At 38.8% G+C, this 26158-nt stretch overlaps 1 protein-coding gene across 1 annotated transcript in view; it reads left to right on the top strand.

Annotated features, from left to right (window-relative positions):
* The window catches only part of LOC150081266 (organic cation transporter protein-like), a 74408-nt gene that overhangs the window by 28340 nt on the left and 19910 nt on the right, over positions 1-26158 (top strand). Inside the window, exons 3-5 of the mRNA XM_090379477.1 lie at positions 198-301; positions 14284-14438; positions 14692-14863. Coding sequence (XP_090235603.1) covers positions 198-301; positions 14284-14438; positions 14692-14863 — 431 coding nt within the window. The remainder of the gene's footprint in view (positions 1-197; positions 302-14283; positions 14439-14691; positions 14864-26158) is intronic.

Here is a 26158-nt window from a genome sequence, read left to right as displayed (position 1 = left end):
AAATTTATTCATAATGTGTTTTTATAATAAGAATATTCGTTTTTAAATTATTAAAAAGAGTAAAACTAAAGAGTTTTTCGTGAGTGAACTTCAGAATCTTATTCTGTTTCTTCAATTATGAAGAGATATTTTTTTAATGTTCTTTTATGCAATATTTAAGCACCATTTTTATTTTATGATTTGCGTGCCAATTCCAGTGGAATCTCGTTTGCGAAAGGCAATGGCTTGTATCTGTTGCCAGCGCTGTCTATATGGCTGGTTCGCTCGTTGCGTCTGCAGTTCTTGGCCACCTAGCAGACAGGTAAGTGATTTTTTAATTTATTTTTTATTTTTTTCAATCGATGTCTAGACAGATATGAACACAATATAATGTGTTAAAGTGAGCCTATCTAGACGATCTTGCAACATCATGCGATTGATTTCTGTAATCACGATAACATTTGCGTAAAATCTATACATGTCCAATTTTTTTAAAATTAAAGTCATTTTCTCTCGTACAATTGTAGAAAAGGTCCTGAAGATTCAATAACAATAATGAATTTATCAGATTTTAATAGTTTTAATAACTGAAAATGCCTTAATCAAACCAAGAAAATTGGAAAGCGAATCACTTCTTGTGGCCCTCTAGTGGCCATTTTTGGTTACTACAAATTAATGCATCGTATTGTGTTTAAAATTTTAAATCCACCTGGCTACGTTAAGCGTTGTATTTTTTAACTCGTATTTGATTCTTTTAACAAAAAAAAAAAAAAAAAAAAAATTGAAGGAAATGATAGATATAAATAAGGAAGCTTCTTACTGGAGAAAGAAACCGAATGGTAGAGCGGTTTATAAATAATGTAAACAATTTATGCAAAAATACTAAGATACCAGTTTGCTATGTTAGAAAGAAAAAAAATTATGTGACGTCCTTGTTTAGATTGTTTGGCCTTTCACTAGCAGCTCATCTTTTAGAAATAGCTGAGACATCATAAACAAATAATACACATATGAAACAATTATTGCGAAAAAACTTACTTTTATGCCTTATGGGTAAATATACAATGAAATAACTACTTTTCTCCAAAATAACAACATGTTACTTATGGTTCATATAATAACAAAATTTCTATGAAAGCATTGATTTTTTTTTTCATTATTTTGCTCATATACTGATGTGCAAAACGTAAGGACCAACACTAATTCTAAAGGTTACAACCACAAAATCTTTTGGCACACGGTATTACCCCGCAAACATCACTGAAAGGGATCGATATGGCGGTCGAGGTGTTCTCGTCTGGGGGAGGCGTTATCTTGGATGGACGTACACAACTCCAGATACTGAAAGGAGGTACTGTAACCGGTACACGCTATTGTACTGAGGTAATCCTTCCCCATGTGCGTCTGTTCCGAGGTGCCATTGGCCCCGAGTTCGTGTTTATGGATAATAACGTCACACCCCATCGCATGCAGCTGTGATATGCATTGGGAAAGTGAGGTTATTGTTCGTATGGATTGATCTGCCCGTTCCACCGATCAAAATCCCATCGAACACATATGGGACGCTCTGGGGAGACGCCTAGCGACACGTCCACACCCACCAAAAAATGTTCACCAGCTGAAGATGGCGCTGACAGAGGAATGGACGATGTTATCGCAAGAACTTATCAACATCATTGTTCTAAGTATGGATAGGCAGTGCAAAGCCTGCATCGACATTAGGGGTGGCCATATCTCCTACTGTGGACGACCTCTTCCCTTTGTGCCATCTTTGGCAGTGATGCATCTGTATCATGGTAGCCAATTGCCCTTTTTGAATAAAGTCCCTCCGTACCGTTTTGTTTCCGTTGTTGTTGTGTCCTTCATCATTCCTGTACCTCACGAGGTTCCTTTGGTATGCTTTTTCCATATCGAGGCCACTCCTATGAGAAGCTACAGGTGAAAACCTGACTGGTCCTTAAATTTTGCACACCAGTGTACTAGGACGATAGGCAGCTATATAACCAAAAAAAAAAAAAAAAACATGCACACCAATATTTCGTTGGTCCACCCCTTACTTTGATGACTGCTGCATATCGTGATGGTATCGATTGGTTAAAGTTCTGAATGTATTCCTAGGAAATCTCATGGTACCAAATACGGATTAATGTCTCCTGCAGCTCTGTTTTTTTTTTTTTTTTTTTTGTTGCATTACTGAAACACCCATTTTGTTCCTATAATTTTCAATTAGATTGAGGTCTACACTGTTCCCAGGCCTTGTGCGCGAATTGATTTAATATTCAATCATTTTTGCACCTGGATAGCGAAATAAATCATATTTATTTAAGTAAGAGTGCGACGTTTCATAAATTTAAAATTTTGCTAATTTTATGAAGTAGTACTTACGGTTTTGGCTCTATTACATGGAGCAAAAAGAGTCGTCCTGAAATATGCAATTGGCAACGTCCCCATAGTGATCGCTAATGGTGGGAAGTAATTTTGTCTCAAGAATGTCCTTGTATACCTCAGCATTCGCTGAACCCTTCAAATTCAAGAGGGCCAACCCCTCCATGTGAAATACAGCCCCATATCATTTGAGATGCAGAATGCTTGAGTGTGCAGGCGTATAACAGTTAGGATGAAATTCTTCTATTCGTCTAACAGTCTGCTGGCCGTACGAACCATGCAAGTCGAATTTTGACTCATCAGAAAAAAATAACACATTTCTACTGATTCTCAAACCAACTAGCATGCTCTTTTGACCACTTTAGACGCTTGTATTTCATTTTTTGGGCGTACGTGCTACTAATTCCGATGAGAAAAGGCGTCTACATACTGTAATAGTATTTGTCTTTACTCCTGTGTCCTCCTCCCATGCTAATTTGAGTTCTGTCGACGAGGATCTTCTGTTTCGGACACAGATAGATGAGAAATCTGTCCTGCAGAAGATATTCGTGAACATCCACTTCCTTTCTTCCTGTTTAGACTCCCAGTTTCTGATAATTTTCATAATAAACGTATCACCGTTGACTAATAACAGTCAACAGTGATACGTTTATTATGAAATCGTTTTAGCTATTTCATGCGTGGAATGTCCCTCTGCATTCAACGCAGCAGCAACACTTTTCCTACGTAGTGTTAATTGCGAATACTTTGCCATTGCAATAGCATAGAATACTGAGCTTATGGCATATGCATACTGCCGCTAGGGTAATGCAATCATGTATGGCACGTGACATCATTTAAGAGAGCTTGCTAGAGATGGATGATGCAATAGGGTAATGATATATTGCCAGATTTCAGAAATACGGTGAATTTTGCAAGTAATGCAATTTTTTTAGCACCACTGCAACTAGGCGCATGAGGCTATTGCTAGGGGCCTGCACTTACTGGGAGTTTCCACTTACAATGGGCCTTCGAATACATATTAACGGAAGAAAAAGGTGTTCTAATAGCTACAAATATTTAATTCAAAGAAATATTTATTTCGGTTAGCACATCTCTGCCAAATAAATTTGTCTATATTTACACAGATTTTTCTTTGATTCACGCCCTCGTGGGTTGCACAGTTGGTTGGATCGACGTCCTCCCCAGACCGGGAGGAAAAGACCTGAGTTCGAATCCCGTCATTGCCGGGAGGAATTTTTATGGGTCTTTTTCACAACGTGGTTGAATAAGTCGGTCTCAGGCGAGGGTAGCATGGTTTTTCCTTCCGGAAACTCGGTTTTTTCGTCAGGAAAACAGAAAATCGACCTCAGAACACAGACAATATGCCTGGAGCAACGTGGCCTTATTTGCCGATGCTTCTAAAACCCAACAACAACCAACCAACCTTTGATTCAAATAAATCCTTCAATCCATATATGTGTGAGAAAAATATTACTCTGCCACAAATCTAACAGAAACTATAGATCGAAAACAGACATTTAGTGGAAACAACAGGAATTGGGGAGAGGACGTTTTTATTTTTTTCCAGTAGAACAGCGTTTCTTGAAGTGAGGTCCTCGGATCTGTAGGGGGCTGCTGAGCTGTTGACGGAAGCCCGCAAGCAAAGTCCTTTAATTAAAAAAAAAAAACTCATTGAATACTTTTTAAAATTAATTTCATGTGAATTATATAAATTTATGTACCCTGTGCTGCAAGATTTTATGTAAATATTAAAGTAGTTCTGTTTTTTTTTTTTTTTTTTTTTCCAAATAAGAAATATTACACAGCAGGGGCCCGCAAAAAAAAAAATTAAATGAAAAGGGTTCTGAGACTACTGAAATTTAAGAACCGCTGCTGTAGACATTAATTCCGGACCGAATTAAGAATTATCAAAGCGCAAATTTTTTATTCTTATTTCGTGGAAATTTATTCATACGCACCACCTGCATTGTTTCATCCTCAACAAATCAAATTTATATATCTGTTCAGGGCAGGATTAACCATTAGGCCAAGGGAAGTGCATGAAACTTTTTATGAACATCGCAGCAGGAAGAGATGCAAGGAGCAGAGTCGCAGTAGCCTTGCCATGTATAGTATGTTTCAGATAAGCTGTCAACCTGAATTCGCTCTGTTAATAGACATTCATTTATTCAAATTTAAGGGTTGCTTATCCTTAAATAATGTCATTCCTGACATCTAAAAGAAAGAGGAAAGCTATTATTCTATAAGCATCTCCTTGTGGTGCTGGATTGTTATTGTCTGAACTGGGGATCTCCTTGTGCTGTTCGTCTCAGCATCTCTTTGCGGTGCTGGATACAGTACTGGGCAACTCCTTGCGTTCAGTTCCGGACTGCCAAAATGGACTGCAGTTCTTCTCTTTGTGAGAGTGAGCCGGATGGACATTGTTCCATACTTTTGAATGGCTGTAGCAGATTTTCTGTATAATAGTGTAAATTGTAATAAATATTGTATGTGCGGTATTGTGATTTACGGTGGGATGCCAGAATTTGGCAAGAAATGCCTGATACAATAAATAAATAAAAAAGTCATTTATTCACTTTGAAGCTTCGAAACATAATGGTACATATTTTATTTGATTTTTTTTGTGTTTACAAATAATAATAATTGTTATATTTTTAAAATACTGCAATTATAAGTTCAATTGTGTTAAGTCTTTAACTCAATTCGGAGCCTATGATGAATTGCCGCCTATGGCTGGGATTGACAGAGTCAACAAGTTGAGGCTTGTTCACTCTGTTAATTCTGGGAATTGAGCTCAAGGCTATTTCTGCTAAGAACGAGCAGCTCCGATATTAAACGAACTAAAATTTTCATGCTAGTTAAGCAAATTTAGCGGTGACCACAAGAACGCTAAGCTGGTTAAGCATCTGCGGTGGTAATTAGCAAATCATAGAATCAGTCATTCGATAAAATTGGAGTATTATTTTAATAAGTAAAGTATAATTGGAGTATACTTGCCAAATCCAGTGTTTGCTCATGGTCAACTTTACGTTGCAACTTCGAGAAATCGTACCAAAATTTTATTCTTGCCGACAGTGCGCCAATTTCTGAATTTAACTTGTAATAATAAATAATTTTATTCGAAATTAAGATATGTCACCTAAAAAGGTCACGATTCAATTAATAATAAAGCCAATCAATGACTGAAAATGAATGTTATTTCGATTTCTTAAATTGGAACAATTTGAAATGTTTCCGCACAAAATATTTGTTAAACTTGTTTTGTTGCCCTCTTGGGCTGTTGTAGAGTCGCCGTTCTTTCCACACCGGGTGGAAAAGATATGAGTTCGAGTTCCGTCGATGATGTGAGGAATTTTTATGAGTCTTTATCAAAACGTGGCTGAGTTAGTCGGTCTCAGGCGAGGGTAGCATGGTTTTTCGTTCAGCAAACAAAAAATCGAATACAGAACACACCCAATTTACAAACGGTATATATACGGAGCAATATGGCTTTAGTTGCCGATGCTCCTTAACTCTATAACAACAACAAATCGTTTTGTTATTTTCATTTAACGTACTGTTCTGTAAAGAAGCAAAACGACACGTGTCTGGCTGTGAACCCCATGTTGACATGCTTTAGGCCGTCCCATTCATATATATGATCTGTGAGGAACTAAGGACTATTAAGTTGTTTCCTAACAGTTAATCATCTTGTTGTTACGCGCGTTCTGCTGTAGGAACAAACTCCGTTTAATAGGTCAGGGTCCGTGCATTGCCCGTAAATCAGTCAGACTAGTCATATTTTCCGCTAATGTTATCAATTAGCATTCTCTCTCTCGTGCCGTTTAATCCGATGGGAAGCAGTTTGTCTTTCAGTAATCAAGCATTTTCTGGCAGACTGGACACAAGACATTCGTGTTTTTGTTCAAAACATGAATTCAAATAGAATTAATAAATGCTTTAAATAAAACGTCGTTTGAATTTGTATTTTATATCGCTTGATATTATTTATGCGTTGTGCGCTGAAAACGCATGAACATTTGCGTGGAAAGTATCATATATGGAAATCATATAGTCTGTTTACTTACATTCCTCGCTTTCCATAATCGCTACACCCCAAGTTAACAACAGTAAAATATAAATAGAAATTGATACGTGGCTGTACTGCAAATGGCACGAAATCACGATACCGCCCTCTCTTGGAGAATATGGAAACTAAATTTAAAACTTCGTCATTTTTTCTTGCATTCCGGAAGCTTATCATTTCATTATATCATTCGAACGATTAGTAGTTAGTTACTAATCATTCGATCATGCCCATCACTAGTGCCACGTGATATTTCTATTGGTTTATTTTAAAAGAAGTATATCGGATGTCGCATGCACATCACAACATTTCAAAAAATGGACGTAATATACATATTTAAGGGCGTAATACGGAGGCTGTGGTTGTTCTAGTAGGGTTTTAGGAGAATCAGCAACTAAGGCCATATTGCCCCGTATATATTGCGTGTTCTGTGGTCGATTTTATGTTTGCAGGATGAAAATCCCTTGTTTCCGGGGGGGGGGACCATGCTACTCTCGCATGAGACCGTTTAACTCAGCCACGTTGAGAAAAAGGCCCATAAAATTTTCTCTCGTCATCGACGGGAATCGAATTCAGGTCTTTTCTATCCGGTGTGAGGAGGACGGCGGTTCTGCCGATAATGCTGCCCACGAAGGCGAAATATGGAGGCCATTTTATATTAAAAATAATTTGAGAAATTAATTTTATCCCCAGGCCGGTTTCTTTGCTCATCACCATAATACTTTTCCAGGTAAAACTTCGGTTTTTCAACTACCGAAACAGATAGACCGATTTTTAGAAGGTGATATATATATGCATAAGCTTAATATAAATGTAATGTCTAGAAAGCATGGTGAAAATTCATGAGTCGGTTTATTTATTGACAGAGATATAAGGTAGAAGCATCATAACGTTAATTTTACATTATTGCCAACACTTGCACCAGCGGAGAACTAGATAATGGATGCTCGTGTGGGGGTTATTTTTTGTTTGATTTAATTTGAATTTGAACCCTACTGAGGTTCAAGCCCACCCCACAAAAGGAAAATTTGACTGCAATTCACAGAAAACTCTAGGTTGTAGGGTGTGTAAAGCGGGTGGTAGCAGAACATTAAAGACACATTTTTTCAATAAAAATTTCAAACCTTTAATGAGCATTTACATAAAAACCAATAATTACATACAAGAATACCAATTTCCATATATTTGAACCATACTACAGTACACTACACTATCTCTCTCTCTCATCAACTATTCTCAATTTACAAATTATTAACATCAGTTTGTATAAGTTGTATCTCACTTAATATGAATCATCGATGATTACTCAATCATTCTCTTCCATTACCAATTTTTATCACTTACATCAGTAAAACTCATTTCAACTCTTATTACTCTTTTTGTATATTTGTTTCTAGCCTTTAACACTTGAAATGCATTACAACTGTATTACCAAAATGTATTACCTCTTACCTAAATAATATTCACTATAGATCACCCATTCTACCTTAATTACTCTCTAGTTTTCATCTTAGTCATCCCCTTTACCACCCTTACATTATTTCAAAATCATTTACATTCATAACAAATTATCTCAACCTTAGTAACTAACTTGCCTAATATAACATGAATGTTCTTTTTTAAAATGATTATCACTCAATTCCTTACAGAGCTAGATTATGAATCCTTGAGTTCGGGGTTCAATAAAAAAACAGGAACAGACTTACGTTCCGGAATGGCCGCTACTTCCAATTTCCTTGCGTTCAGGCTTTCTTCCATTTCTTGGACACGCTGCCTTCTGATGGTGGACCAGGCTTTCTTTCTCTTCTTGGCTCACTTATCTGCACAACTGGCCATTATCACTGCCTTCCGATGCTGGACCAGGCTTTCTTTCTCTTCTTGGCTTACTTATCTGCACAAACTATTATTTTATTTTTAGGCCACCCGAATAATTAAATTCATTTGCCGTGCTGTATGTCATATTGCTGTGTTCTATGGTCGATTTGTCTGTTTTGCTGCACGAAAAATCCCAGATTCTGGGGAAAAAACCTTGCTATCTACGCCTGAGACCGACTAACTCAGCTACGGAGTGAAAAAAGCCCATTAAAGTTCCTCACGTCATCGACTGGATTCGAACCCGGGCCTTTTCCACCCGGTACTTATCTGCACATAGTGTTAGGGTCAGGCGCCACCTGTGATTTCTCACACTTATCTGCACAACTGGCCATGATCACTGCCTTCCGATGCTGGACCAGGCTTTCTTTCTCTTCTTGCATGTTTACATTGACCTTAAACTAAACTACCGCCTTCACTGCCTTCCGATGCCGGACCAGGCTTTCTTTCTCTCATGTTTTTTTTTTTTTTTTTTTCCATCTTGCTACCACGAGATGTGAACTCTGACCACCAAAAAATCTACTTCTACTTCAACCCGCGAACTCGCGACTTTCTCCTTTTTAGACCGCACAGAAGTCAGATACAGAGTCGACACTTTCTCAATTACTCCCCCCCCCTGAACTTTTCTCTTTCCAAGTTTGGAACGCCTCCCTCAAAGGACTCCAACCAATCCCCATAATGTTTAATTTTTAATTCCTTCCTATTTGCTAAAACATTTCACCACAACAGTCTCCCTAGCGCACAAACCAACCCTTCTCTAGAAATTTCTTATTTTTTTCACACGGCAGCATGATCTTTTCATGTTTGCCGGTCACCTCCAAAACACTCATTTTCGTGTTCGCACTTTCTCTGCTAAATATATCCAACTTATCCAAAATTCAGTCACCCTGACGCCGTTTTCTTTTGATGCGAACACTGGACGTCCACTCATATCATGTTTACTTCCTAACGGTGGCTTAGATCAAAAGAGACGCTTCGTAATCCCATTTGATGGTCCTATTGTTCTTGCCCTCAGCAACCCTTTCTCGCCTGTTCTCAGATGGCACCTTCTACCTAGTCCTGCTGTCCCTGTTAGCTCTCTAATATTACTTGAAATTACTTGTTTCCATTTAGTCGCTATTTAACATAGGTTCAAGCATTTGGAGAAGAAATAACTTCTGTCAAAGTGGGTACCAACAGAGGCATATATATATATTTTCAAAATATGGTTACATTGATCTTGTATTAATATGTAATGTAAATGTTGTTTAAGATAAATGTAATTTCACTTAAAAATGTTATATTTCAATTCAAATCTTAACCTGAATTTTTTCAATGTAAAAATTGTTGAAGAAAAACTCAAATAAACATATACGTCTATAACTTTCCCATCCCCAAATCCAGTGTTTCTTCAAACTTTAACCTTATTTACATTAAAACTAAATATCCAATCTTAATACTTACTATCTTTAACTTAATACTCGGGCATTAATACCAATTTTCACTTTCCATTGCCTTTCCTGATTTATTTTAGCTAAATAGATATTTTTATTATATTTGTAAGATCTACTCTTACACTCGTTACCATTAAGCGACTACAGGTAGGCCATCACCCTTGCACATCTTCATCAATTGCAAATTTCACCCATTTCAGAGGCCCAAAGAATTAACTGTGAACAGAGATGGACTAACTCACCGTGGGGAACTTAGTCAGCTCCGGTAACTGTAGGGTACACAGTTTACACTGCAATATTTGTAATGATGTCTCATGCGCGCGGACACTTGCGAAGAGCTGTCACTGCACATAATGTTACTCCCCTACTATGTGAGAAAAAGACGCTTTCTATTGTACACCGCACATAGCATACATAAATACATAACGATATTAACATATCTCTCCCTTTTCCAAAAATGACCTCTACTGTTGAGACTAAGAATAACTCCTTCTTCATTTGAAGTTTCTCAGATTATCCAAATATACAAGTTCTTAACCTGTGGAATCCAATTTCCACTCTGTAGTTGGCTCGGCAGCTGCTCATCCTACAGGAATATCATTCCAGGCCACAGTTACGCTTCTGAGGCGGTTAATATCAAATGCCTACATTATTGATGATCTTTCTTTTATAGCTTTACAACTTTACTCTTTTTGTATATTTGTTTCTAGCCTTTAACACTTGAAATGTATTACAACTGTATTACCAAAATGTAATACAGTTGTAAAGCTATCAAGTGGTTACAAGTGGTTGTAAAGCTATCAAGTGGTTACAAGTGGTTGTAAAGCTATCATTATTCGAAGCATATCTCGTAAGAATCGCGACTTACCACAGACTAAAAACGCAAAGAAAAGCTTGTAACCACTAAGGAGATCTTGGAAAGGTCACTGATTTTGGTTTGGCTCAAAAAAGGAGTGATAAGAAATATAAGGTTAAGCAATACTACCTTTGGGGGCTGGTAGCGATCTCCTCAGGGCAAAGAAAAAAGAAAGATAGGACCAACTACAGCCAATCACCTCTCTGACTATCTTAGATTAATCCATTCAATTCGCCACCTTCCCAGCCGGTGTAAAGTTCCACGCACACATGAATGGGCCAGCAGACCAATTACAGTTCCAGCTTCCCTTATTAAACTGGAAAAATTTACTTCCACCAACAGTCTTGCAATAAACCCATCCGAATGTCATACCATTTATTTCTTGGGTCCTTGTCTCTCAAATAACAGCAACTTCGGAAAATGCCTCTCCGTGGCATTTTCCAATCACACTTTGACCTTCTAATCTTGCTTTATTGTTACAATCTGTGTCTAGCCTCTGTAATAAATCTTTTCCAGGATGTGTTGGTTTCCTCATATTCCAGACAATAACCCTGAATGTTTTACAGCTTTTCCTGTTCACTTTCAACGTAGGTGTTTCATGGTTACTCCTCTTGCATTTTTCACAGTATCCGAGTGTGGAAAAACTGTATGTCGCAATTGATTGCATTTCCTGATACCAACTGTGGATATTAACTGTAGGGTTATCTGTCATTGAACCAACCCTGCTCTGCAAGGTAAAAATCAAACACCACGTGGAGAAATGCTCTTATTTTAAAGCGTGATGCCATGCTGACGTTAACAGACAATAATTTAGTGAGAGTTGTGTCATTGACACGACTTATCTTATTAATCTAGTGCTAACGAGATAAGTTGAATGGCAAAAAGTTGAAAGTTATTAAAAGTTGCTTATTATTGCAATCAAGCTAGTAAATTTTCTAGAAACCGGTTGAGCTCTGATGTGAGTCCAATAGAACCACTATGGAAAGAATTGAAAAGACTTGTGAGGGCTATTCCATGTGGGCGGTGGGGACAACATCGCTTACCCAATTAAAGGCTTTTCTGGAGTACTTAATGTGATCCGTAAACCGTTGTTTTTACTTGGTGTTCCAATACATTTGGCAACATAGTGTACATCTCGCTTAAATTAAACTGAATCAAGGAAATTGATTAAAGAAAAGAAATCCATAAAATCATAATTATTTACTTTGGAAACCAAACCAGCCTGCACAGACTAAAAAAAGCTGATGGTTTAATTAGAATTATTATAAGAATTTCCTGACAGGTTATCAGGTATGTATATACATGTTTTTCCTTCTGAAGTTTAGATTTCCTGTTTGATTCCCGAAAATATCAAATTTCCTGTTTGATTCCCGAAAATATCAAAAATGCCATTTCACTAAACCGGTTCAAGAAACTCCTAACTGAACACATCACCAGGGATGTCTGATCTAAATCACCTTCCGCTCAACTCCTGAACTTTGCGTTGCTCAATGCACTTCCTCTACGTTTAATAACATAGAGGAAATGCATTCCAGTTTAGAAATTATGTAAACAAGTTGAAGGAATAGTTGTCAAAAAAGCTTGTAACACTCTAAGCAATTATTTCATCATATTTTCTTTCATACCTCTTATTGTAGAAGTGTTCACAATGTAATCATAAATACTGTTGTTGGTTGGTTTTCGAAGGTTTCTGTAATAAAATGTAGAAATATGTTCGACTTTAGCATTAGTAGAGGCATTTGATGCAAGAAAGCAAGCTTATGCAGCATCAGCCAAAAAAAAAAAAAAATAATAATAACCACTTCCACTTCACCCCTCTGTTCGTTCAAAATACCTGTCCAGCTGAGCCTTAAACTTATTTAGGCTATCAACTTCCACGACAAGGGATGGAAGTCTGTTCCACCAACCAACCACCCAACCACCCGCTGGTTAAAGGCAAATTTCCGCACGTCTATCCTACATCTGTCTTTCCTCAATTTGAATTTATGCCCTCTCAGGAATTTATGCCCTCTCAAACCATTCAAGGCCTTATACACCTCTATCAGATCACCTCGCTGGTGCCTAGTCTCCAGACACTGTTATTATTTATTTGTTATTTATTTGTTTTTTAGGAGCATTAGCAACTACGGCCATATTGCTCCGGGAGATGCAGTGGTCATTTCCTGACCTTTCCGCATCCTCCGTATTTGGTGGTGACGGGCTCGAACCCCGGTCTAATCCAGACACTGTAATTTGCAAAATTTAAGCCTTTCTTCGTAAGAGCATCCCTTTGTTCCATTCACTAATCTTGTTGCCCTTCTCTGTACTCGTTCCAGCAGCTCTACATCCTTCTTGAAATGAGGCCTCCAGACCTGTATACAGTACTCTAGGTGTGGCCTGACCATTGCCTTATACAAGGGAATAATCACCTCCTTATCCCTGCTAGAAAAATTCCTATATATCATTGACAATACAACATGAGCTACTCTTGCAGCCCGTCTGCACCGCTCAAAGAACTTCATATCTGCCTGCACAACCACCCCCAGGTCCCTTTCATTCTCTACCACTGTCAGTGTAGTACCACAGAGTTGATACGTTGCTCTGGGGTTGCTGTTTCCCATGTGTAGTACTTTACATTTGTCAATGTTAAACTTCATTTGCGACCTCTCAGCCCATCTGCTCAACCTTTCCAGATCCTGTTGCAGCAGCATAGTGTCAGTAGTGTCCTTGACAACCCTGCCAACTTTTGTATCGTCTGCAAACTTGGACATTAAGCTTGATATACATGTATCCTCATCAATATCATTTATGAATACAGAAAACAATAATGGACCCAACACTGAGCCCTGAGGGACTCCACTAATAACATTAGTCCACGATGAGCAGTGTCCATTGATTACCACTCTCTGTCTTCTCCCCCTCAACCACCCCTTTATCCATAGCAGCAATTTGCCTCCAATGCCACACTCCAATTTGTGCAGCAGTCTTCCATGTGCAACAGTATCAAAAGCCTTTCTAAGATCCAAGTATATAATATCAAAGTTATTCCCTGCATCCAGTTCCTTTGTGACTGCATCATAGTATCCAATCAAATTGGTCAGGCATGACTTCCCCTTAACAAAACCATACTGTGTCTGAGCTATAGCTGAAGTGTTGTCTAAATGATCCTGCAGTGCTTCTTTAACCCAGTGCCTCCATTAATTTTCGTGGAACAGAAGTTAAACTCACAGGTCTATAATTACTTGTGTCAGCCTTTGATCCTCCTTTGTGAATTGGGGTGACATTTGCACATCTCCAGTCTGTGGGTACCTCCCCTGAGTCCAAGGAAGCTCTCATAATTATGGCTAAGGGTTTGCTTACTTCCTTTGCTGCCTCCTTTAATATAACTGGATAGATCCCATCCACCCCGGGTGCCTTTCTTGTGTTTATCTTCAACAATTTCTCCTCCACTTTACTCTCAGTTATTACAAGATTCTCTAGCTTACTGCTAGAGTTGATGATTTATCTGTTGAATAACACCTGCACAATTTCAGGTCTGTTTGTATTGTTATTCATATCTTTTTCAAAGGGAACACCCCCTAAAAAAGCCTTTGGCTTATGTGTTCTCCCTCCCTTCTTGCTGTTATCTCCCAAAAAGTGTAAGACGAAATTGGGATAAATAAATTATCAAAGAATATTATCAATTATTGAACTTTTTTTTTTTTTTCCAGGTTTGGAAGACGTCCAATTATTATTTTGTGTGTGGCAGTTCTCATGACAGTAGGGACTATCGGAGCCTTTTCCACTTCCTTTATTATGTTCGCCATTTCCAGATTTATCATTTCCTTTGGAGGCTGTGGAATTTACATAGTTGGATTTGTTACATGTAAGTAAATACTTACATGTAAATCAACAGAAAAAAAAAAACTTAAATCAACAGAAAAATACTCTTTACATTGTTACACTGCCGCATTATTGATCCATCTTACCAAATTATTTCATGAAAAGGGTAGGTGGGATAATAATGTGGCACTCAGTGTATTAAGATGCTAAGAAATTCCGATTCTGTAGTACTGCAAAGTAATTATTTCGTTTATGTGCATATCATAAGGTAATTAAAATTGTATTTTATTTTGTAGTGAGCGAAATCGTAAGCGCGGATTATCGAACAGCTTTCGGCATGGCGCCTTACATTGGATCAAGTGCAGCCTACATCATGCTTCCTGGAATCACTTGGCTCTTACGAAATTGGTTTTACATTCAACTGGCTATTTCTGCCCCTGCAGTAATATCGCTGGGAATCATGTGGTGGTAAGTACAGAATTATTACACGGCTACAGTCTTTTTTTTACAATTTCAGTTCAATTAGTAACCTCATAAAAAATACGTGTATATGGAAAATAAAAGCAGATTATAAGTTTCTGGGAGCCCTGCCAACCTGCAAGAACCCTTGAGTGACCGCTTCACTCACCAGCACTGGTATGCCGATTTTTTTTTTTTTTTTTGTCATTATATAATTGGAATGATCGCTCCACGGGATGATTTTAATCAATTTTAAAATGATTTTGTGAACTGGAGATGTTAAACAAATTGCCTTTACTGGTTTAATTTTCATTTATAGGGAAAAAAAAAATTCGTGAAATGAGTAAATTGTATTGTGATTTTTTTGAGGCTAACCTTTTTAAGAAACGTAACCAGGTGTAAACAGAGTTACGTTTCCCACGAATGAATGTAACATTCATAAATAGACCTTAAAATTGCTCTTTCGAGCGATGAATAATGTTCACAATTCAAGTAGTTACTTCTAATTGGCCGTATCTTGGAAGAAATGTATCTAAAAATACGTTTCGATTACTCGCAAGGTTTCACCTATTTCACCTGATCGCTTTCTAATGCACTCAACACCATTACACGCACGCTGTGCGAACAACCTCATGAGCAGCACAACTTGATTACGATGGTTGTCTCTTGTTAACGTGTGTAAAAAGCCTGGGTGGGTGCGAATCCCGTCGAAATCGGGAAGAAATTTTTATCGGTTTTTTCACACTGTACCCGAGTTAGTGCGTCTCGGGAGTTAACGATAGTTTTCCCTCGAAAACTTGGGTTTTTCATCCAGTAAAACAGGAAACTAACCATATACTGTATTAGATTCCATTTAAGAAGCACAATACACCAATAATTCAAGACTTATTTGTCTTAATCAATGATTTGGTTAATAAAAATCACATTTTGATATCATTACTCGCACTGCGTTACCAAAATAATTGCCTCAGTAGCCAGGTGGGAAGGCGCAGCAGTGCGTAGCACACGCTTCTTGATTAGACCGGGGTTCGAGCTCGTCACCACCAAATACGGAGGATGCGGAAAGGTCAGGGAATGACCACCGCATATCCCGGAGCAATATGGCCTTAGTTGCTAATGCTCCTAAAAAACAAAACAAACAAACAAACAAAACCAAAATAATTGGGACACGAAGGAATAGAAATTGTCGGTTATATCCCTGTGGTGCAGCACTCTGCTTATTCTGTCGTGTCCCAATTCTTTTGGCAACGCAGTGCAAGCAATGATACCAAAATATTCTTTCCAGTAGCAGTCTCCTACCCACACCGATGCAAAAGGCCCAGCTCGAATTCCGTCAAAAATATGAGGAATTTTTATTAGCATTAGCATTAGTAGAGGCATATGATGCAAGAAAGCAAGCTTATGCAGCATCAGCAAAAAAAAAAAAAAAAAAAAAGGAAAACCACTCCCATTTCACCCCTCCGTTCGTTCGAAATACCTGTCCAGCAGAGCCATAAATTTATTTAGGCTATCAACTTCAAAAACGAGGGATGGAAGTCTGTTCAGCCAACCAACTACCCGCTGGCTAAAGGCAAATTTCCGCACATCCATCCTACATCTGTCTTTCCTCAATTTGAATTTATGCCCTCTCAGGTGATTATTCTGAGCAAGAGGGAGAATCCCATCGGCATTCAGCATCCTCAAAGCATTCAAGGCTTTATAAACCTCTATCAGATCACCTCGCCAGTGCCTAGTCTCCAGACACTGTAATTTGCAAAACGTAAGCCTTTCTTCGTAAGAGCAACCTTTTGTTCCATTCACTAATCTTGTTGCCCTTCTCTGTACTCGTTCCAGCAGCTCTACATCCTTCTTGAAATGAGGCCTCCAGACCTGTATACAGTACTCTAGGTGCGGTCTGACCATTGCCTTATACAAGGGAATAATCACCTCCTTATCCCTGCTACAAAATTTCCTGTATATCATTGACAAGACACTATGAGCTACTCTTGCAGCCCGTCTGCACTGCTCAGTGAACTTCATATCTGCCTGCACAATTACCCCCAGGTCCTTTTCGTTCTCTACTACTGTCAGTGTAGTACCACAGAGTTGATACGTTGCTCTGGTGTTGCTGTTTCCCATATGTAGTACTTTACATTTGTCAATGTTAAACTTCATTTGCCACCTCTCACCCCATCTGCTCAACTTTTCCAGATCCTGTTGCAGCAGCATAGCGTCAGTAGTGTCCTTAAGAACCCTGCCAACCTTTGTATCGTCTTCAAACTTGGACATTAAGCTTGATATACCATCATCAATATCATTTATAAATACAGAAAACAACAAAGGACCCAACACTGAACCCTGAGGGACTCCACTAATAACATTAGTCCACGATGAGCACTGTCCATTGATTATCACTCTCTGTCTTCTCCTCCTCAACCATCCCTTTATCCATAGCAGCAATTTGCCTCCAATGCCCCACTGCTCCAATTTGTGCAGCAGTCTTCTATATGCAACAGTATCAAAAGCCTTGCTAACATCCAAGTATATAATATCAAAGTTATTCCCTGCATCCAGTTCTTTTGTGACTGCATCATAGTATCCAATCAAATTGGTCAGGCAAGACTTTCCCTTAAAACCATGCTGTGTCCGAGCTATAACTGAAGTCTTGTCTAGATGATCCTGCAGTGCTTCTTTAACCAGTGCCTCCATTAATATTCCTGGAATAGAAGTTAAACTCACAGGTCTATAATTACTTGTGGCAGCCTTTGATCCTCCTTTGTGAATTGGGGTCACATTTGCATATCTCCAGTCTATGGGTACCTCCCCTGAGTCCAAAGAAGCTCTCATAATTATGGCTAAGGGTTTGCTTACTTCCTTTGCTGCCTCCTTTAATATAACTGGATAGATCCCATCCACGCCGGATGCCTTTTTGGGCATATTCACTGTGCGGTGGAGTTAGTTCATCTAATGCGAGGTCAGCAAGGTTTTTTCCTCTCCTAAACCCGGGTTTTTCGTCCAGCAAAAAAGGCAAACCGAGCAGAACATAAACGTGATTTATGGACATAATACACATGGCTGGATGAGGTTGTTATCAAGTAACTAACCCTAATATGATAGTACAGGATAAAGGTGACTCTAATAAAGTTAACCCCAGGGGCTCACATCTGGTGAGTATGGGCTTGGCACACCCAGGGCCCTGAACTGGACATTATCATTCTTCTCTTCTTGGTGATTCCCTTCTACTTTTGACACTCTCTCTTTCTCTCTCAGGGTAACTCGGGAATTTTTTTTTTTTTTTTTGGCTGATGTAGCATAAGCCTTAGGCTTCCTTGCACCATGTAGCTAATAATAATAATAATAATAATAATAAATACAAGTATTTCGGATAGTTTCCCCTCGGAAACTGGGTTTTTCATCCAGTAAAACAGGTTATGGCTGATTCCGGAAAGATGCAATTACTCTAGATCTAGAGCACCCGCAATCTTATTTTTAGGGCCTCTAGAAATTGCGTTGATCTGGGCACCTACCCGGAATCAATTAAAAATCACATTTTTAACTGTTATCCCGAGGATTCTCAATGGAACCTTTTAATATTCAATAAATTAATATCGAATAACTTTCATATTGAATAAATGATCTAACATCAATCGAACTTGCATAGTAAAATCTTTTTTATGCCTACAATATAAAAACTTTTCCACTTCCTGTAAAACGACCATGATTTATTACTACGACGGGTTGCAATACTTCACTGTAGTAGCAATTAAAACCAAATGAAACCTTTAACCTTTTACCAGAAGTTCAGGCCTGGTTCGAATCCAAGCCAGCTTGAATTTCAGGCCAATGATGCAAGGTTTTTCCACAATGTGAAATTAAAGAAAAGAAAAGGCCCTAGGCCTGGCAGAATTAGTCTTTGGCGAGGGGTGCATGATTTGATTTCCCGAAAATTCAGATTTTTAGTCCAGAACGGGCAAACCGACCGAAGGATACACAGTTACAGACAGAATGTACTAAATGAATCTACTAAAAGACAGAATGCTGGAAAAGCATTTTTTTATTTTCAGCGAATTTTTCAACCGGTGATTGTAACCACTGAGCTACCCACGAAGCTCAACCTGGGTGGGGGGAGTCACAAATGTGGTGAATAAGACCGATAAAGTCGCTGGATCTTTTATTTTGTGTCAAGCACAAGAATTCCCCGACAGTTTCAGAATTTCCCGATGAAATGCATAAAATCAACTGCTTAATCGTCAGGGATAGAATGAAAGGAAAATTTTATCGTAAATTCCCATATGATTTCTCATTTTGAAGATAGATTCCTTTTTTTTGTGACTGAAAGTTCTTTGTTGAGATAATTCAGCCGCCGCATATTCAAAACAAATATCTCGTTACTTTTGACAGGCAAATAGTCAACGAAGAATTCAAATTGTGAACAAAATCAAAGGAGTGACAGCTGGTGCTGGTGAAAACGATTTCAAGAGTCTGTGAAGCATGTGTAAGATGACAGAACGGGTTCCAGATTAAGAAAGTTTAACTAGTTCACAAGTGCTCATTTAACAGTATAATGAAGGGGAGGAGGGATTCAAATGTCCTGCAATTATAACACTGTATTATGAGAGGGCTTAGTGACACTAACGATCTAAACATTAGTTCTTTCACCATTCGAAGAGTAGGTGATGGTGCGTACCAACAGTAATATTTACGAACTTGTTTTGCAAGTAACTAGAATGGATAAGGCCTCGAATAACTCAAAGAACATTTACAACGTGACAGTTTCTCAGAATAAAAACACAAATATAGCTCACCTGTCAAAATTAAGATTTCTACGCTTAATTCTTTTCTGCTTCTGGTACGTACACCGATGAGTCAAAACATTATGATCAGCGAGTCTTTATGCAAATCGAAGCAACTGCAGGTGAACTACGGCGCATGCGCGGATCGGGACACGGTATAAAAAACATCTGATACTGAACTCCGTTAATCAGTGTTACTCTTGTTCTTCAGATGGGAAAGGCAGCGGACTTAGCGAGTTTGACAAAGGATAAATTGTAATGGCCAGACGACTGGGTCAGAGCATATCAAAACTATTATTTTTAAGCCACCCGAATAATTAAATTCATCTGCCGTGCTGTGTGTCTTATGTCTGTTAATTGCGTGTGTTCTATGGTCGATTTGTCTGTTTTTCTAGACGAAAAATCCCATTTTCTGGGGTTTTTCGTCCAGCAAATCACATTTTTCACTGTTATCCGTGAGGATTCTCATGGAACCTTTAATATTCAATAAATTAATATCGAATAACTTTAACATTTAATAAACGTTCTAACATTAATCAAAATTGCATATAAAAACTGTTCTTTATGCCCACAAAGCATAGACCTTGCTGTCTACGCCTGAGACTGACTAACTCAGCCACGGAGTGAAAAAAGCCCATTACAGTTTCTCGCATCATCGACGGGATTCGAACCCGAGCCTTTTAGAACCTGTGTGGGAAGGTCGGTGACAATACCACTTTGCTACCGCCCAGACGGTCAGAGCATATCCGAAACCGCATGGCTGGTGGGATGCTCACGGTCAGCCGTAGTTAGTACCTACTGAAAGTGATCCAAGGAGGGGAACCCACGAACCGCCGGTGAGGTGCTGGACGACCACTGCTCATGGATGCTCAACGTGAGCGAAAGCTCTCGCGGATGGTATGTGGCAACAGAAGGGCGACTGTGGCGCAAATCGCTGCTGCGCGTGTGGCACAGTGGTATCGTCACCGTCCTCCCCACACCGGGTGTAAAAGGCCCGGGTTCGAATCCCTCGATGAGGCGAGCAACTTTAGTGGGCTTTTTTCACTCCGTGGCTGAGTTAGTCGCCCTCAGGCATAGATATCAAGGTTTTTTCCCAGAAACTGTGGTTTTTCGTACAGCAAACAAACAAATCGACCATAGAACACACGCAATTAACATCATCATCATCATCATCATATGTTAATGTATATATTGTGGCACCCGGGCAAGTGCCCATCTCCACCCAATATCATATATCCAAAAAAGAACTACTACTAATAGGGGGGGAAAAAAGCCTCAGGAGGCATACACTCAAGCGTGACTGCCCTTGGTGCTCGTCCCTTGGCACCTGTAGCCAGACCTGGATCATCTCTGTCGGTATTAAGTACCATCTCCACGCACATTGGATGTAGTGCACTTCCAATGGGCGTCATCTTCCCCACCTCCAAGGGGCCTAACCCAGCAGGTCCTAAAAAAAAAAAACAATAATAATATCAACAGCAATATGAACACTATTAAGAGTAGAACAAAAATTTAAAAGCGTCAGACCACATGAAGTGGCAACAACATCAACCAGTATACAGAATGCCTAAAAAATATCCACCAACACTTGTAACCTTCTTCTCTTCCGAAATACTAACTCACAAAAATTACTAAACTTATTAAAATTACACTTAGTCTCTATGTAATGAGGCTGAAATCCTCTTCCAAAATATAATAATTCAATTGGCGATATTCCTCATACAATAAACAGTCGTATAATCCATGATCCCAACTTTCCTTATTATGACCACAATTACGATTTGGCTGGGTTTCCAGACCAAGATCATATAACTTACTTAAGGATCCATGTCCCTTTAATATATAGGACGTCAACATATTAGGAAAAAACCACTGCTTATTCTGGTATGTAAAATGAACTCTTGGAATAAATAATCTGGTAACCCCCCTCCCCCCCAGTTACACTTACATCCCATCTGTTCTGCCATATTTCCAGAAGTTTACCAACAATCTCCTTTTTTCCCTCTTTAACTCCCTCAGTCACATCATTAGTTATTCCAAGACATGATATCTGTATTCTTTTCCTTAAATAGTAACCAAAGGCTGTATGTAACAACTGACAATCTAACGGTAATACTCCTGCAATAACTTGCAGAGCATTTGTTGACACTGTCCTGCAAGCTCTTATCATTAACAACAACATTGATCTTTGAATTGACAAACTTATTTCTAAATTTGACATTGGATATTCTTCCATACAATATCGAAGCTGCATAGGTTACAATTGGAATTAACATAACTTTATAATATAGCCCTAGAACTCTCTTATTTAATCCCCACTCAGTTCTTGTCAATCTTACAATAGATGCAGTATAATTCTAACTTTACTTCTTAAATAATCCAAGTGTGGGAAAAAAGATAATTTATCATCTAACAGAACTCCTAGATATCTATTTCGAAATACCATTGGTACCTGCTTTCCATTAATAAGCAGCCTGGGGGGTCGTCTTTGAGCAACATCATTACAGTCTTGCTCGAGGAAACCACCAATTTATTATTTGTAAACCAATACACCAGGCTATCAATTATATCTTTAATTTTTCGTTCCAACCCATTTAATGAATTTCTCTGCACTGCCAAGACCACATCTTCCGCAAAAGCTACTTTGTGGTAATCCTTGCGATTCATTGACAACCAAGAATTAATTACCAAATTCCAAAATATTGGGCCTAATACCGATCCCTGGGGACAGCCCCTACTCAAGCTGTCTTCATATCTTAACTGTTGCGATCTGACAACTACCTGCCTTCTTCTTCTTAGATAATTTTGAATTGTCCTATATAACCTATCAGGACATGCCAGTCTCCTTAAAGCCTCGAGGACGCTCTCGTATCGAAAGCGCCCTCAAAGTCAATAAACACAGCTAACACATATTTTTTATCTGCCAGTCTGTTATAATCCAACAGATAATGTATTGCATCATCAGTTGAAATCTTCTTCTTAAAACCGTATTGGTGAGGAAACAATAAATTGTTGTTTTCAAATAAAGATAGTAGCCTAATTAGTAACAGGCGCCCAAATTCGCTAATAACGAGATTGGGCGAAAGGCTTTTGGGTCATTCTTATTTTTCCCAGGCTTAAGCAACAATTTCAGTAAAGCTATCTTCCAAGGACCCAGAAACACACCTTCCAAAAGACATTTGTTGAACATGTTTAAAAATATGGCAAGAAAATTCTTTACAGCTTTCACAATACAATTGTTTTCAATCAAGTCCATTCCTGGACTCTTATTAAAATCTAATTTTGAGCAGACTTTCACAAGTTCATCAGTATTAAACAACATAATTTCCCTCCCCCCCCAACATACTCTTCATTCAGCCTTCTAACCTCTTTTTTCCATTCATTATCATCCTCTGGACAATCCCTCCTGTTTGTTTGTTGTTTAGGAGCATTAGCAACTAAGGCCATATTGCTCCGGGGATATGCGGTGGTCATTCCCTGACCTTTCCGCATCCTCCGTATTTGGTAGTCACGGGCTTGAACCCCGGTCTAATCAAGAAGCGTGTCTACGGAGGCGGCCAATCCCTCCTAAAAAGCTTCTGTACAATTGCCTTTACTGCTGTTACCCAATCAGAGGATTCCGCTCATTCACCACCACGGTATACATCAAGTTACTTATAGTGAATTATTCCTAGTAAGCTTGAAAATGAGGCCCCAAGGATCGCTATTCCCCACATCATGCACAAGATCTTGCCACGCTTTAACCTTACATTTTAAAATCTGCTGATGGTAATACTTCCTTTTCAGCTTATAAAGATCCCTATTCCTCTCTTCTTCTCCCCCACCCCTAGCTTTAGATCTTTGATATACTTTCCGTAGATTAAAAACCTGCCTTCTGATCAAGGTCAATTCAGCTGACCACCATGGAACAGTTTTACCCCTCTCCCTTTTCTTCCTGGCAGAGAAATTAAGAGCATTAGCTAAGCAACTCTGCACATAAAATACCAATTCTTTTGCTGGCCTACTATTTAATTCCCCCATGGTATAATCGAAGCTAACAGACAATGACCCTCTAAACTTCTCCCAATCTATCTTTTTATAATTATACCTTTTACAATCATTAAAAGCATTTCCACCACAGGTGTACATGTAATAATAACTTAAAAGCAATGACTTAAAATCAGTGACTCGAAGTGCAATAACTTAAAAGTGTAATAACTTATAATCAATGACTCTATGATCACTGTTTGTCAGATACATTTTAACGCCGTAGCCTAGTGGTCAGGCGCGCTGGTGCATAAGTACACGTGCCTTGAGTGACTACTGAATACGGTGCTGTTTCTTGTATTCTATCTATCTTGTGAACTCCTCTGACCATTTGGTCGTCCCGGAGTATAAACAGAAAATTTATTTTTATTTTATCTCAGTCAACAATTTTCCTGCTTAAGTTAACTGACGTCATCGTCACATCTATATTAGAGGAACCATGTACATTATCAAATGTACTTGACTTCCCCCCCCCCCTCATTCAACACCTGTAAACCATAACTGTTCACAAATTCTTCTAATAACAAACCCCTTCTATCAATAGTACCATTATACCATAGATCTGATTTGGCATTTGCATCCGTAGTAAAAACCACACTTTTATCTTGTACAAAGCTCATTACATTTTCCATATATTGGATTGATATCTCCATCTCTAAAGAGGGAGGAGGACAATATAATGACACTACATAAAAAGAAATCTCCGGGGTTGATACAGAAATACATACACCCCACCGATTACATAGACTAGTTTTAATCTGGGCTGACACCGGAAACCCTGTCACTTTATAATTTTCACTGAAGGTAGCCACATAAGGTTGTTGAATACACACTATATCATAGTTATCATGTACCTCAGCTAATGTGACCTCTTCATTTACAGCTTTGGCTCTCTGGCAGTTTATCCGCATAATCTTAACATATTTACGATTTATACTGCTTTCAACATTACTACCTAAAGAACTGTCTTGTGCCCTACTACAATCCTGTATTTCAGTACTACTGTTTCCACCAGACGTATTTATATTAGCTATATTATTCGTGATATGTCCTACTACTAGCTAGATCCAAAGTTCTGACATACTCCGGGCAGTTGCTGTCTCTAACCGAGTGGTCACATTGTCTCCCTTTCTGCTTACAATTCACACATTTTGGGTCTTGATCTTTACTAGGCCAATCAACAAGGATGTGGTCACCCTGGGCACAATGCCCACACGTTACAGCTTTATGGGTACAATGAATAGCCGAATGGCCGTATCCCAGGCACCGAAAACACTTACTCACAACGACAAAAGCACGAAACCACTTATTTCTAATCATACGCAAATTCCTTATTCAATGCAACAACCACTACATCTTTAACCTCATGACTAGCAACATATCTAGACTCTTTTTATCAGCCCTCAAAATAATAGTTGTATCAAATTTCTCCTTAAATTTCATGTTGTTACCTGTAACTCCAGCATCCCCTTCTACTATTTAGTTAGCTGTACCATCATCACTACTTTTTCTCTGACTAGCATAGTTGCCAACTATACCAGCATATGACTGATGCGGACTCTGCTCAACTAACTTACCCATTCCTGAATATCCTCTCAACAAGTCATCAAGAAAGGCAACTCTTGTTTGTAACTCCTCATTATTTACTTTCAGCTTCTCGTTATTTATTAACAATGCAGTTGTCACAGCCTCCATATCCAACCATTTGTCTAATATGAAGGTTGATGTAGCCTTAGTCACTTTATTAGAATCGTGGGTAGTATAATCTACCACGAATTTCTTTAATTTAACCATCAGTTCATGAATGGTGGTTACGTCACCATATCCAGCTTGCTGCTCACTGATATTTGAAATAATTATCTCGCGCTCCCTGACATTTGTAGCTACACTCTTCCGACCACAATTTCCAAAGAAGCTATCAAAACTCCCCAAAGGAAACTCTGTCAGTTCACCCATTTTAGGATCGTCAGTCATTTGTAATTCCTCAATCCCCTCAGTGATATTCTCAATCAAGGCTCCAGGATCCATATTCGGCCCTGAGCTTTTACTAACCACAGGGGTTCCTGAGCGCCTCCGTAGCCAGGTGGGAAGGAGCAGCAGTGCGTAGCACACTCTTCTTGATTAGACCGGGGTTCGAGCCCGTCACACCAAATACGGAGGATGCGGAAAGGTCAGGGAATGACCACCGCATATTCCCGGAGCAATATGGCCTTAGTTGCTAATGCTCCTAAAAACCAAATAACAAACAAACAAACAAACCTACACTCACTGACACAGTTTTCTCCCCTGTATCACCAATCACTAGATTTCCCACACTTTCTGACGTAAGTGAAGATAATCACACCATTATCTTCACTTACTTGGGGGAGGGGGTGAAACCGCACTTCGCCTAGCTTTTGCAACTTTTTACTTCAAATACTTAGCCTCCAACACTTTTTAGATTACCTGCTGAATCAGCAGGTAATCTAGGTAACCTTGAAGAAGAAGTTGGGGGAAAGAACTGGAA

This window comes from Mastigoproctus giganteus, chromosome 8 (assembly GCF_048544385.1).
Source record: "Mastigoproctus giganteus isolate SK-2022 chromosome 8, ASM4854438v1, whole genome shotgun sequence".
NCBI classification, from domain to species: domain Eukaryota; kingdom Metazoa; phylum Arthropoda; class Arachnida; order Uropygi; family Thelyphonidae; genus Mastigoproctus; species Mastigoproctus giganteus.
The sequence above is the reverse complement of the archived record's forward strand: the minus strand, read 5'-3'. Positions and strand labels throughout refer to the sequence as shown.